Here is an 11,691-nt window from a genome sequence, read left to right as displayed (position 1 = left end):
TGCTCAAAATTAGTCAATATTAACCAATATTGATCGGTAGTACATTAAATAGGTGGTTAATATGTGTAGATTGTTTGTATTTTTTTCTTTTATTTTCGCAGAAAATATGTGGATTTTTTCCTCTTTATATATTAATTTGGAAAAAAAAGAGTCATAATACAGTAGTTACTCGATTTCCACATTGAATTTGTACTTCCATAAAATTTCACACATGGTAAGTTAGGTTTTTACTTTTAAGTTTGTAATTTTTAAACCAATCATACATTGCCAAGTGTCCACATCTAAATATCCTGGCAAGATTGGGGTATACCCAGATTAATTGGGGTATACCCATTTTATTCCCATCCAAACTAGTGTGGTAAGGGGTGTCTAAAAGGTGTTAAAGACCGAATTGCCCCCCAAAAAAACCATGTCGACCAAAAATCCATCCAAAAAAATTTCAAAATCTTTTTCCAAAACTCTAACTATGAAACCAAATCAGAAAAAATAAAAAAAAATGAAAAAAATAATTGGATCATACGGGTTTTGAGATTGGGTATGATTTTGTACCCAATCTCAAATCCTGTATAATCCAAATTTTTATCAACAGTCGGCATGGTTTCTTGTTGGCGATCTTGCCGACTAATACTAGTCGGCAGGTTCCTAGGTTGAATATCGTGCCGATTTTTCATCTCTGAAATTAGCATTTACAGGGTCGGCACGGTATTCATCCTTATACCTTGCCGACTATAGTTTAGTCGGCAGGTAATGAAATTAATTCCTTTCCGACTAATCATGCATTTGTAATTTGTATGTCAAAAATGTTATAGTCGGCAGGGTATTTTTTTGTCGACTCTGCCGACTATAAGGTAGCCGGCAAGGTAAAAAATCAATAAGATGCCGACTAGTGAAACATTTACAACAGTCTCATGTGTGTCAAAAATAATAAAGTCGGCATCTTCTTCATTCACCGACCTTGCCGACCAGATATAATCGGCATGTTGTTCATCCGTAGACTTTGTCGGCCAGATATAGTCGGCATGTTCTTCATCCGCAGACCTTGCCAGTCGACTTTTCACAAAATTCAAAACTGGTGTTGATTGAACTCATGGGATAAAAGTTTTAATCTACTCAGTTAATCCATCTGAACTCAACTAATTAAGCTAATCAATTTTTTTAGTGTTAATTAAACAAGGGTATATTAGCCATTTCGAAAATACATGGTTAAGGGGTGGCTTCTTTTACTTCAAAATGACGTAGTTTTTGTCTCATTAGGTATACCCAATTAATTTGGGTATACCCCAATCTCGCCAGGCTAAATATTGATTTCCATTTTTTAATTTTTTTTTCTATTCTTTTTAAACCAATCATACGTTGTCGTTGTCAAAGGTCCCACCAAAATGCTGGTTTCATGAAATTCAAAAAGGAACTATTTCGTCCAATATAAAGCGATGATCATTTATCTAGGTTTTAAATCTTTAAGTATGGGTGAACCAAATTAAAAGCTGGGATGTTAATTTATAAAGAGAGAAATAAGATAAGGTAATGAATAAATGAAGCTCTTCATCAATGGAGACTGTCTGTCTCACTACTTGCTCGTTAATTACTCCGACAAGAAACCATAATACTCGAAACCTTAATTTGTGTTCTGCGCGTGTAATTCGATGTTGTTCTACTAAGACGCGTTCACGAACTGGTAAGGGGTGTTGGGATTCAAATGCCGAGGCTAACTGGACTGATCGATTCAAAATCAATTTTGGAGATGAATTGAATGATGATAGTGAATTTGAAGATGATGAATACGTAGGTTTTGGAAGGAGAGAGAAACAAAGACGGAATTGGTGGTCTGATGAAGATGATAATTCACCAGAGATGGGAAGAGGTGGAGGAGGAGGAGGAGTTTGGGAAGAAGCTGTGGATAATATTTGGATCATCAAGGTATGGTAATTTCAAATTCTTTATAGGTTTGTTTTGTTAATTGTTTGGTTTTGTTGGGTGTTGTTAATGTATGAGTTGTTGATATATGTAAATTTGAATAAGGTGGGAGCCAGATTAAGCCAACGGCGGTCATTTCTTGAGTTTTCATTTGGATTATTATTATTTTTTTTTTGAAATAAAAGGTTAAAATTCTATGAAGAAATTCCAAAATTGTTACAAGAGATTATCAATGCCTTTCCAATTCATATAAACCTGATTTAAAGAAATACCCTCAAACGCATTTAAATTTGAAAACCACAGAACTAGCAAACCCTTCACCTTATCAACCAATTCATCCACACTAGGTCGTCTTCCGCCAAAAGATCTTGAATTTCTCTCCTTCCAAACTATCCAGTAGATAATATAAGGAAGATAGCACCAAGTATCATTGTTTCTCTCCTTCATCATATTAAATCTCCAAGCCATAAAATTCATTTGTACGAAAACACCATTTAACTTCAAAAGCTCTTAAAAAGTAACTCCAAATTGTCCAAGAGAACGAGCAATGCATGAAAATATGCTCCAGTGTTTCCTCCTCCCTATCACAGAGATTACGAAGAATCGAAAGAGTAGGTAAATAATTATGCAGTGCTGCCCATATCATGAATAAAACCTTAGGAGGAACAACCTTACCATTGATGATGCTGTAGATGTCATTCTGTTGAGTCGAAACATCATTTGGAATTGGATGAGTCATTTTGTTTTTAAAAAAACGAAGCTAGGTCAAGTATGACTTATTATGTTAGAAAGTCAATATAAGTCGTTAATTTGCAGTGGATTGGACAAAATAGGTTTTTGTGCAGACCTTTAGAATTGGTGTATTGCATATCTTCAATGTTTTTTTTTTGCTCGGTTATTCCATGTGTCACACCCCTCAAAACATCATCTAAAGTACCTTCAAACAAAATTTAAGTTTACATATCCATGACTTTGAGATCACCGATTAATAAGAAATGTACGAAGATTCAAACTTCGGGCATTCGGGTAGAGTTGATAGGTTGTTGAGTCGTATGATGTTCTTATTATCAAGTCTTTCTCGGATTACTTTTTATGTTGTGGTCTTTCTTGATTAATCACTTTGTATTTTGCGAAGGAATCTGGTTGGAATATTTCCTTGGGTAGGATAGAAACTTTAAACTACAATAAACACTCTTAAAATTGTATTATTTAATCAATGCAGGTCTTTAGTGCCTTTGGTTGGTTGCTTCCAGCCGTTGTTGCATCGTTGCTGTTGGCATCGGGACCAAAAGCATTCCTTATGCCTTTAGCACTTCCACTTGGACAGTCGATTCTTTCGTATGCAATTGATAAACTGTTTGGAAGGATAAATAAAAACCGAAAACCTAGGTCAGGGACCAAGACAAAACCATTTGCCAGAGGGAGCAGGGATACTATGATGAGTGAGGAAGAGGATGAAACAGAAATGAGTCAGACCAGTGGGGGAAGGTCAGGGTATCAGTCGTGGGTGGGAGCAGATAAAAATGGTCCAGTTAAACAGAAAGATAATCAGCGAGAAACCACTTTTGGTGGATGGGATGAGCTAGATTTAGGTAGAAAATCTGGTGATGGGGCTACAAAGAGGTCTCCTAAAAAAAGAGGAGGTTTGTCAAGAGAGATGAAAGGAAAATTGACTAAGAAAGGGAGAAACAAAAGCACGCCCTTACTGATCAGATTGGTCATTGCTGTTTTCCCATTTCTTGGTTCATGGATTTTAGAGAAATGAAATAGCATTATTTGGTCAACTTACACACATATGTACTACTTGCGCATAGATGTACATGCCCTTATTATGAGTCGTATGGAAGTCTCCACGTCGACCGTACCCAAGGAGGTTGTTGTTCTGGTACGAGTCACCTGTTGCTGGGACCAAGAACCAACTAATTTCTATTGATGTTACTTTTAAGTATGTGGTGTTCAGGTGGAACTGGAATGCACGCTCCCATATCTAATGGCTTCAATGTCGGTCGCTGTACAAAGCATTTGCTTAATGGACTTCCCTCCTTAATCGTCACTAACACAAGGTACGACCAAAAACCATAAAATACACGAATTATGTTTATTGAGAATTGGCCTTCACTCCATTTTGTACTTAGATCTCTATGTTCAACAGATGTATCAAGGTGGTAAGTCGAACTCAAATTTTGTAAGTGATATGTGCTTGAACCTTAGTCACCAGGAGCGGGAGCGAGGTCGGGAACGGGAGCGAGGTCGGAATCGAAATTCGTAAAATTTTCAAAAATGAAATTCGGGGAGCGTGTAGGGAGCGTAAATTAGATTTCATAGATATAGTAGTGTTGAGAGAGTTACAGTCATTTGACAATCTCTCTGAAACTGGTTTTCGTTTCATTATCTTTGTGGAGAATCTCTAGAACCATAAGAAGACCAATTTGAATTGGAAGGAGGGTGAAAATTTGAGTTACCTGAATACTGTGAATTGTTGCCATAAGTTGGAGTGTTAATACTGTGATTATTCTGTGCAAACGAGTGATGTTGATTATGCTGATTAGGTTGATGTGGTTGCAAAACATTTGCAGATGCAGTTGTAAGATCCACCTTAGATTCATCATTCACACGAATTTCCTCAGATAAAAGTAAACCAAGCAGCTCAGATGATGTGATAAGATTTTCATTCTTCAGTTGCTGAGTAGAAATGGATGTCTTGAATGCATTGAATTCAGAAGGTAGACCTTGTAATATGTGAAACACCAGATCTTCATCAGATATTGCTCTATCTATTTGAGCTAATTGATGAGAAATAGATTTAGCTTTGTTGAAGTACACCAACATCGAATCTGTGTTTTTCTTCAGTGTGACAAGATCTGATTTCAATTGCATTAACCTTGATTTTGTAGTAGCATTGTAATTATGTTGAAAACGAATCCAAACTTCATGAGAGAAAGTACAACCCATAACCTGAGAATGAGTTTCTTCAGCACAAGCAGAGAATAACCAGGATAAAAGAGCTTGATCTTGATTATTCCAATAAGTATAGACAGGATTTCGAACGAATTTCGATTCTGGATCTGAATATGAATTTTGAACATAATCAGGTCGGAGGATAGCAGCAACTCCATCTTCAGAATTTCTGCGAAAATACTTTGCTGGACATTGATAAGATCCATCTACAAATCTAAAGAGATTGTAGCTGCGAAGTAATGGAACAATCTGAGATTTCCATAATGTATAATTGGTATTTGTTAATTTGGCCGGTGGTTTGAATGTTAACGCAATGTGTTTTTCAGTTTCTGGCATTGATAATTTGGTTGATGGAAATACAAATTGATAAAAGAAGAGATTGATTTACTGATTGATTGAAAGATAGATGAAGAAATTAGGGTTTATGGTGTCTGATACCATGTTGAGAGAGTTACAGTCGTTTGACAATCTCTCTGAAACTGGTTTTCATTTCATTATCTTTCTTGTTCAATTACAGACACATGACTTAGATATTTATTACAGCTAATGATTACCGGCAACTGTATTGGCCGGTGAATCCACCAACACATAACTGACACCTCTCGGTTGCACACATGTGAACTGCACAGATATTTGACAAGAATAAGTCAATAGTCTAACACCCCCTCGCAAGTCCAGTGTCAATGGAAGCATAGACACTGAGCTTGAGTCTCAAAGCTGCAAAGCGTGAAGTTGATAAGCCCTTTGTAAAGATGTCTGCAATTTGGTCCTGAGTTGATAAAAATATGACATTCAATGCCCTAGCAGCAACCAATTCACGAACAAAGTGGAAAGCAATTTCAATATGCTTCATTCGATTATGAAAAATAGGATTAGTAGTCAGATAAGTGGCACTCATGTTGTGTCACCACAGAACTGGAATTCTTGGTGAGTGAGAAAATAGTTCAGTCATAAGAGATTGCACCCAAATCAACTCAGAAGTTGCATCTGCCAACGCCCTGTATTCAACCTCTGTACTGGATCGTGAAACAAACTTCTGTTTTCTAGAACACCATGAAATCAAGTTAGGACCCATGTAAATAGCCATGTCACTAGTAGAGCGCCTATCTGCCAAGTCACCTGCCCAGTCAACATCTGAGTAGGCCTGTAGTTGAAGAGAAGATGACCTCTTGAATTGCAAACCATAAGAAAGAGTGTCATTTAGATATCTAAGAATGCGCTTAACAACAGTCCAATCTGCTTCAGATGGATGTTGCATAGTCTGACAAGCTTTATTGACTGCAAATGATATGTCAGACCGAGTGATGATGGCATATTGTAAAGCTCCCACAGTGCTTCTATAAAGAAGAGGATCATCAAAAGCAGGAGACTGAGAAGTAGTTGTAACATTTGAAAATGGTGTACTGCAAGGCTGTGCAGCTTTCGTTTTAGTCTTAACCAAAAGATTAGTGATGTATTTCTCTTGAGATAACATAACACCTGCAGAGTTTGGTGTAGCATGAATGCCTAGAAAGAAATGAAGAGGGCCCAAGTCCTTGATAGCAAATTCTTTACCCAAGTCTAGAATTAGTTGATTGACTGTTGAAGGATTACTTCCTGTGACCAAAATATCATCTACATAGATGAGAAAGTAAATAGCAGCAGAAGCAGTTACCTTGTAGAAAAGAGAAGTATCAGTTTTGGATGCAGAAAAGCCATATTTAAGCAAAAATCGACTAAGTCTATCAAACCAAGCTCTAGGGGCTTGCTTTAATCCATAGAGAGACTTCTTGAGCTTGCACACATGATTAGGCATTAACTTGTCAACATACCCTGGAGGCTAAACCATAAAAACATCCTCTGCCAAATGACCATGAAGAAATGCATTTTTAACATCCAATTGCCTGATTTGCTATCCTTTGTAAAGTGAGATAGAGAGAATCATTCTAACTGTAGTAGGTTTAAACACAAGGATGAAAGTGTCTTGCTAATCAATTCCTTCAATCTGATTATACCCTTTGGCAACTAATCTTGCTTTGTATCTTGCTATGCTGCCATCTGCATTTCTCTTTATTCTAAAAATCCACTTGCAGCCAATGACATTGTGTCCACCCATAGCTTGTACTAGCTGCCATGTGTCATTTTGTAATAGTGCATTGATCTCTTCATCCATAGCATCCCTCCACCTAGGATCCTTACAAGCTTCAGTGTAGCATGTAGGAACAGTAATATCTTCACAGATAGATTGTACCTCTGAAGCATATACTTTTGGTTTAAAAATTACCTTCTTGCCTCATGTAGTCATGGAATGGTCATTAACTGTAGGTACTGAAGAAGTGGGTGCTGATATAGTTGGTGGTATTGAAGTGGGTGGTGACATAGTGGATGGGGATGAGGAAGAGGCAATAGGTAAATCAGAGATACAAGTGGTGTCAACATCATTAGAAATTGTGGAAGAAAGTGGAGAGGATGAAACTGACATTGTTGGCAGGGAAGAATTAGTTGACTGCATATGGTGAACAAGAGTTGCATGGGGAAAATCATGTTCATCAAACTTGACATCTCTAGAAATGATAATTTTGTTTGTGAAAGTATTAAGACATCTATAACCCTTGTGCAATGTGTTGTAACCTAGAAAAAATACATTTGACAAATCTAGGTTGAAGTTTGTGATCATTGAATGGTCTAAGACAGGGATAGCAAGCACAGCAAAAAATGTGTAGAAAATTGTAATCAGGTTGAAGATGAAACAAGTATTCAAGAGGAGATAAATGTTTCAAAGTTGGTGTGGGTAGCCTATTGATAAGAAAATTGGCAGTTTCAAAGGCATAAGACCAATAAGACAATGGCAGAGAAGCATGAGAAAGGAGAGCCAAACCAGTTTCAACAATGTGCCTATGCTTCCTCTCTGCAGTTCCATTTTATGCATGAGCATGGGGGCATGAGACTCTATGGCCAATACCACAATTATCCAAGTAGGTAGAGACATTTCTGTATTCTCCTCCCCAATCTGACTGGACAAACTTAATTCTTTTGGAAAATATATTCTCAACATGACTTTGAAATTTGATAAATGTAGACAACACCTCTGATTTATAAGTCAATGGATGTATCCATGTGAATCTAATATAAGCATCAATAAAAGAAACATAGTATTTGAACCCATTGATAGAACATATAGGAGAAACCCAAACATCTGTATGAATGAGATCTAAAGAACCATACAAGTTTTCATGATTAACAGAAGGAAATGGTAATGCATGACTTTAGCTTGTTGACAGGCAGTGCATATTGAAGTTGACAAATGATCATCAATGACTCCATCAACAGAGGAAAATATGTGCTTCAAAGTCTTGTATGCAGGATGTCCTAATTTATTGTGCCATTGAGTAGTTGTAGAAGTACCAGAAGTAAAAGCTTGTTTGAGATCAACAGCTGTAAAGTCCAAATGGTAGAGTCCATTTTTAAAAGGACCAGTGAGCAGAGTATGATGAGTATCCAAAGCCTTCACCAGAAATTTGTCATGATGAAATTCAAAATAACAATTATTCTCCTTAGTAAACTGTTGTACTGAAAACAAATTCTTTGTAATTGTAGGAACATGCAGTACATTAGAGAGAGTAAATGTAGTATTGCCATTCTGAAAAGAAGAAGTGCCAATATGAGTTATGTGCAAACCTGAGCCATTACCAACACGCACTTGATCTGATCCTTGATAAGGAGAATGGAGATTTAAGTTGGATAAATCAGAAGTAACGTGGTGTGTTGCACCAGAGTCAGGAACCCATCCAGATGATGAAGCAGAATTGTCATCAGTGTAAGTAGCATATGCCTCAGGTTCAGGGCACCAGAAATCATCATAGTCTTCATAGTAAGGATCATTAGTTGTATAGTATGCAGATGCCATTGTGTTGTCAGATTGAACATATCTATATCGACAAGTCGGTGCGAAGTGTCCTGGCTTCTTACATATTTGACAATCAGTTGAAGGATTAAACCTCATTGGGGGATAGAACTGGTTTTCATTGTTGAAACGACAAAATTGTCCACCACCATCAAATCTTCCACCTCTATAGCCACCACGAAAACGAGCACCATTGCGACCACCTCTAAACATATTTGCTCTTTGTGGAGAATCTCTAGAATCATAAGAAGACCAATTTGAATTGGAAGGAGGGTGAAAATTTGAGTTACCTGAATACTGTGAATTGTTGCCATAAGTTGGAGTGTTAATACTGTGATTATTCTGTGCAAACGAGTGATGTTGATTATGCTGATTAGGTTGATGTGGTTGCAAAAAATTTGCAGATGCAGTTGTAAGATCCACCTTAGATTCATCATTCACACGAATTTCCTCAGATAAAAGTAAACCAAGCAGCTCAGATGATGTGATAAGATTTTCATTCTTCAGTTGCTGAGTAGAAATGGATGTCTTGAATGCATTGAATTCAGAAGGTAGACCTTGTAATATGTGAAACACCAGATCTTCATCAGATATTGCTCTATCTATTTGAGCTAATTGATGAGAAATAGATTTAACTTTGTTGAAGTACACCAACATCGAATCTGTGTTTTTCTTCAGTGTGACAAGATCTGATTTCAATTGCATTAACCTTGATTTTGTAGTAGCATTGTAATTATGTTGAAAACGAATCCAAACTTCATGAGAGAAAGTACAATCCATAACCTGAGAATGAGTTTCTTCAGCACAAGCAGAGAATAACCAGGATAAAAGAGCTTGATCTTGATTATTCCAATAAGTATAGACAGGATTTCGAACGAATTTCGATTCTGGATCTGAATATGAATTTTGAACATAATCAGGTCGGAGGATAGCAGCAACTCCATCTTCAGAATTTCTGCGAAAATACTTTGCTGGACATTGATAAGATCCATCTACAAATCTAAAGAGATTGTAGCTGCGAAGTAATGGAACAATCTGAGATTTCCATAATGTATAATTGGTATTTGTTAATTTGGACGGTGGTTTGAATGTTAACGCAATGTGTTTTTCAGTTTCTGGCATTGATAATTTGGTTGATGGAAATACAAATTGATAAAAGAAGAGATTGATTTACTTATTGATATAAAGATAGATGAAGAAATTAGGGTTTATGGTGTCTGATACCATGTTGAGAGAGTTACAGTCGTTTGACAATCTCTCTGAAACTAGTTTTCATTTCATTATCTTTCTTGTTCAATTACAGACACATGACTTAGATATTTATTACGGCTAATGATTACCGTCAACTGTATTGGCCGGTGAATCCACCAACACATAACTGACACCTCTCGGTTGCACACATGTGAACTGCACAGATATTTGACAAGAATAAGTCAACAGTCTAACAAGTAGTTATACGACCAATTTTCCTTAAAAAACATAGTAAAACATTTAGAAAATCTTGATAAAGTGCCTACTTTCTAGTTTCCTATAATATATCTCAGTCAATCACATGTTGTTTCGTACGTTCTGAAGCCGATTTTGTGCTTATGTATCCTGTGAGGCTCTGAACTCGGGGTTGGTAGTGGAGATTAGACGATGTAGGGGAGGATGGAATATTTCATTATATCCATTTATATAGGAGTCTGAGATATACACTGACGCTAACTTCTTGATAAGATAAATACTAAAACTTAGCTAGATAAGTAATACAGATGTTACATGGTTTTATGAAGCTAACCAAGAATATAAAGGATCTAGATACATGATATATTGGATAAAGATAGGAATATAGGAGAATATAGGTAGGATATGAAGCCAGATACAATATTAGATATGCTTCCACATAATTATTACAGTTGGATAGAGTAAAACGTTTCTCACCCAATAGGAGCGCATTTCTCCCTTGTTAGGAGCGCTCTCCAATCATGAATTTCAATGAGGAGCGCAAATTCACGAATCTCAGGGAAGTTCGTGATGACTTTCACGAATCTGGTGACTAAGGCTTGAACAATCTGGAAATCCATCAATTGCTATTTATTCTTATACAACATTTGATATTCATAACAGTCAAATGGTTGTAGTCTGTAAGGGATACTCAATGCATGGGATCAGATTGGTTATCTTCTTTACTACGAATTGGCTAATAATATTTCATGAGTTAAAGGCATTTACATACAAATTCCAAGTTGATGTTTGTTTTTTTCGAAGTTTTTTAAAATATATTAGCGTTGTAAAATTAGATTTTCTTAGCTATCATATATGTTTTGTGGTAAAAAAGGTATTTCCTCTTGGAAAAAACCCAATTGGTTGTAAGTGGGTTTTTGCAGTAAAGTATAACGATGACGGGTATGTTCATTGTTACAAAGCTCGCCTCGTAGCAACTGCTTGTACTCAAGTTACTTTTGATAATGAGGATTTTGGGTTCACTGGTATTCCTGTTGCTCACATGCCTTTTATATGACTCATTATTTCTCTTGCAACTCGTCAATATTGGTTTATTCATCAGTTGGATGTTCAGAATGCCTACTCGCATGTTGGGTTTAAAGAGGAGGTTTATATGACTGTTCCACCTGGTTTCCAACTTCAAGGGGGGAATTCAAGAACCTTTTATCGTTTACTTAAAACTCTATGTGGATTTAAAGATTCTCAGCTTGCTTGGTTTCAGAAATTCCGTAAAGTGATCAAGTCAATGGGATTCACCAGATGCAATTCAGATCCTACTTGTTTCTTCCGTCGAGGTAATGGAGGCCTTCATACTATCATTCTTGTAAATATGTATGATATCATTATCATAGGGGATGATAATATGTTTATCGACCATGTTAAAATGTATTTGGGTCAGGTTCTCAAGATCAACTTCTTGGGACATCTTAGGCGCTTCTTGAAATTGAGAT

At 36.6% G+C, this 11,691-nt stretch overlaps 1 protein-coding gene across 4 annotated transcripts; it reads left to right on the top strand.

Annotated features, from left to right (window-relative positions):
- The first annotated feature begins 1,475 nt into the window (after positions 1-1,475).
- Positions 1,476-4,855, top strand: LOC113358542. 4 transcript variants are annotated; one of them, XM_026602137.1, is made up of 3 exons: positions 1,476-1,917; positions 3,137-3,977; positions 4,491-4,855. In XM_026602137.1, exons 1-2 carry the CDS (start codon positions 1,549-1,551, stop codon positions 3,677-3,679), a joined length of 912 nt encoding a protein of 303 aa, XP_026457922.1. In that variant the 5' UTR covers positions 1,476-1,548; the 3' UTR covers positions 3,680-3,977; positions 4,491-4,855. The 4 variants fall into 4 exon arrangements, with proteins under 4 accessions (XP_026457922.1, XP_026457921.1, XP_026457918.1 ...); XM_026602136.1 differs by lacking the exon at positions 4,491-4,855 and adding an exon at positions 4,126-4,437; XM_026602133.1 differs by lacking the exon at positions 4,491-4,855 and adding an exon at positions 4,067-4,437.
- The last annotated feature ends 6,836 nt before the right edge of the window (positions 4,856-11,691 follow it).

Source organism: Papaver somniferum, chromosome 3 (genome assembly GCF_003573695.1).
Source record: "Papaver somniferum cultivar HN1 chromosome 3, ASM357369v1, whole genome shotgun sequence".
In the NCBI taxonomy this organism is placed as follows: Eukaryota; Viridiplantae; Streptophyta; class Magnoliopsida; order Ranunculales; family Papaveraceae; genus Papaver; species Papaver somniferum.
The sequence above is the reverse complement of the archived record's forward strand: the minus strand, read 5'-3'. Positions and strand labels throughout refer to the sequence as shown.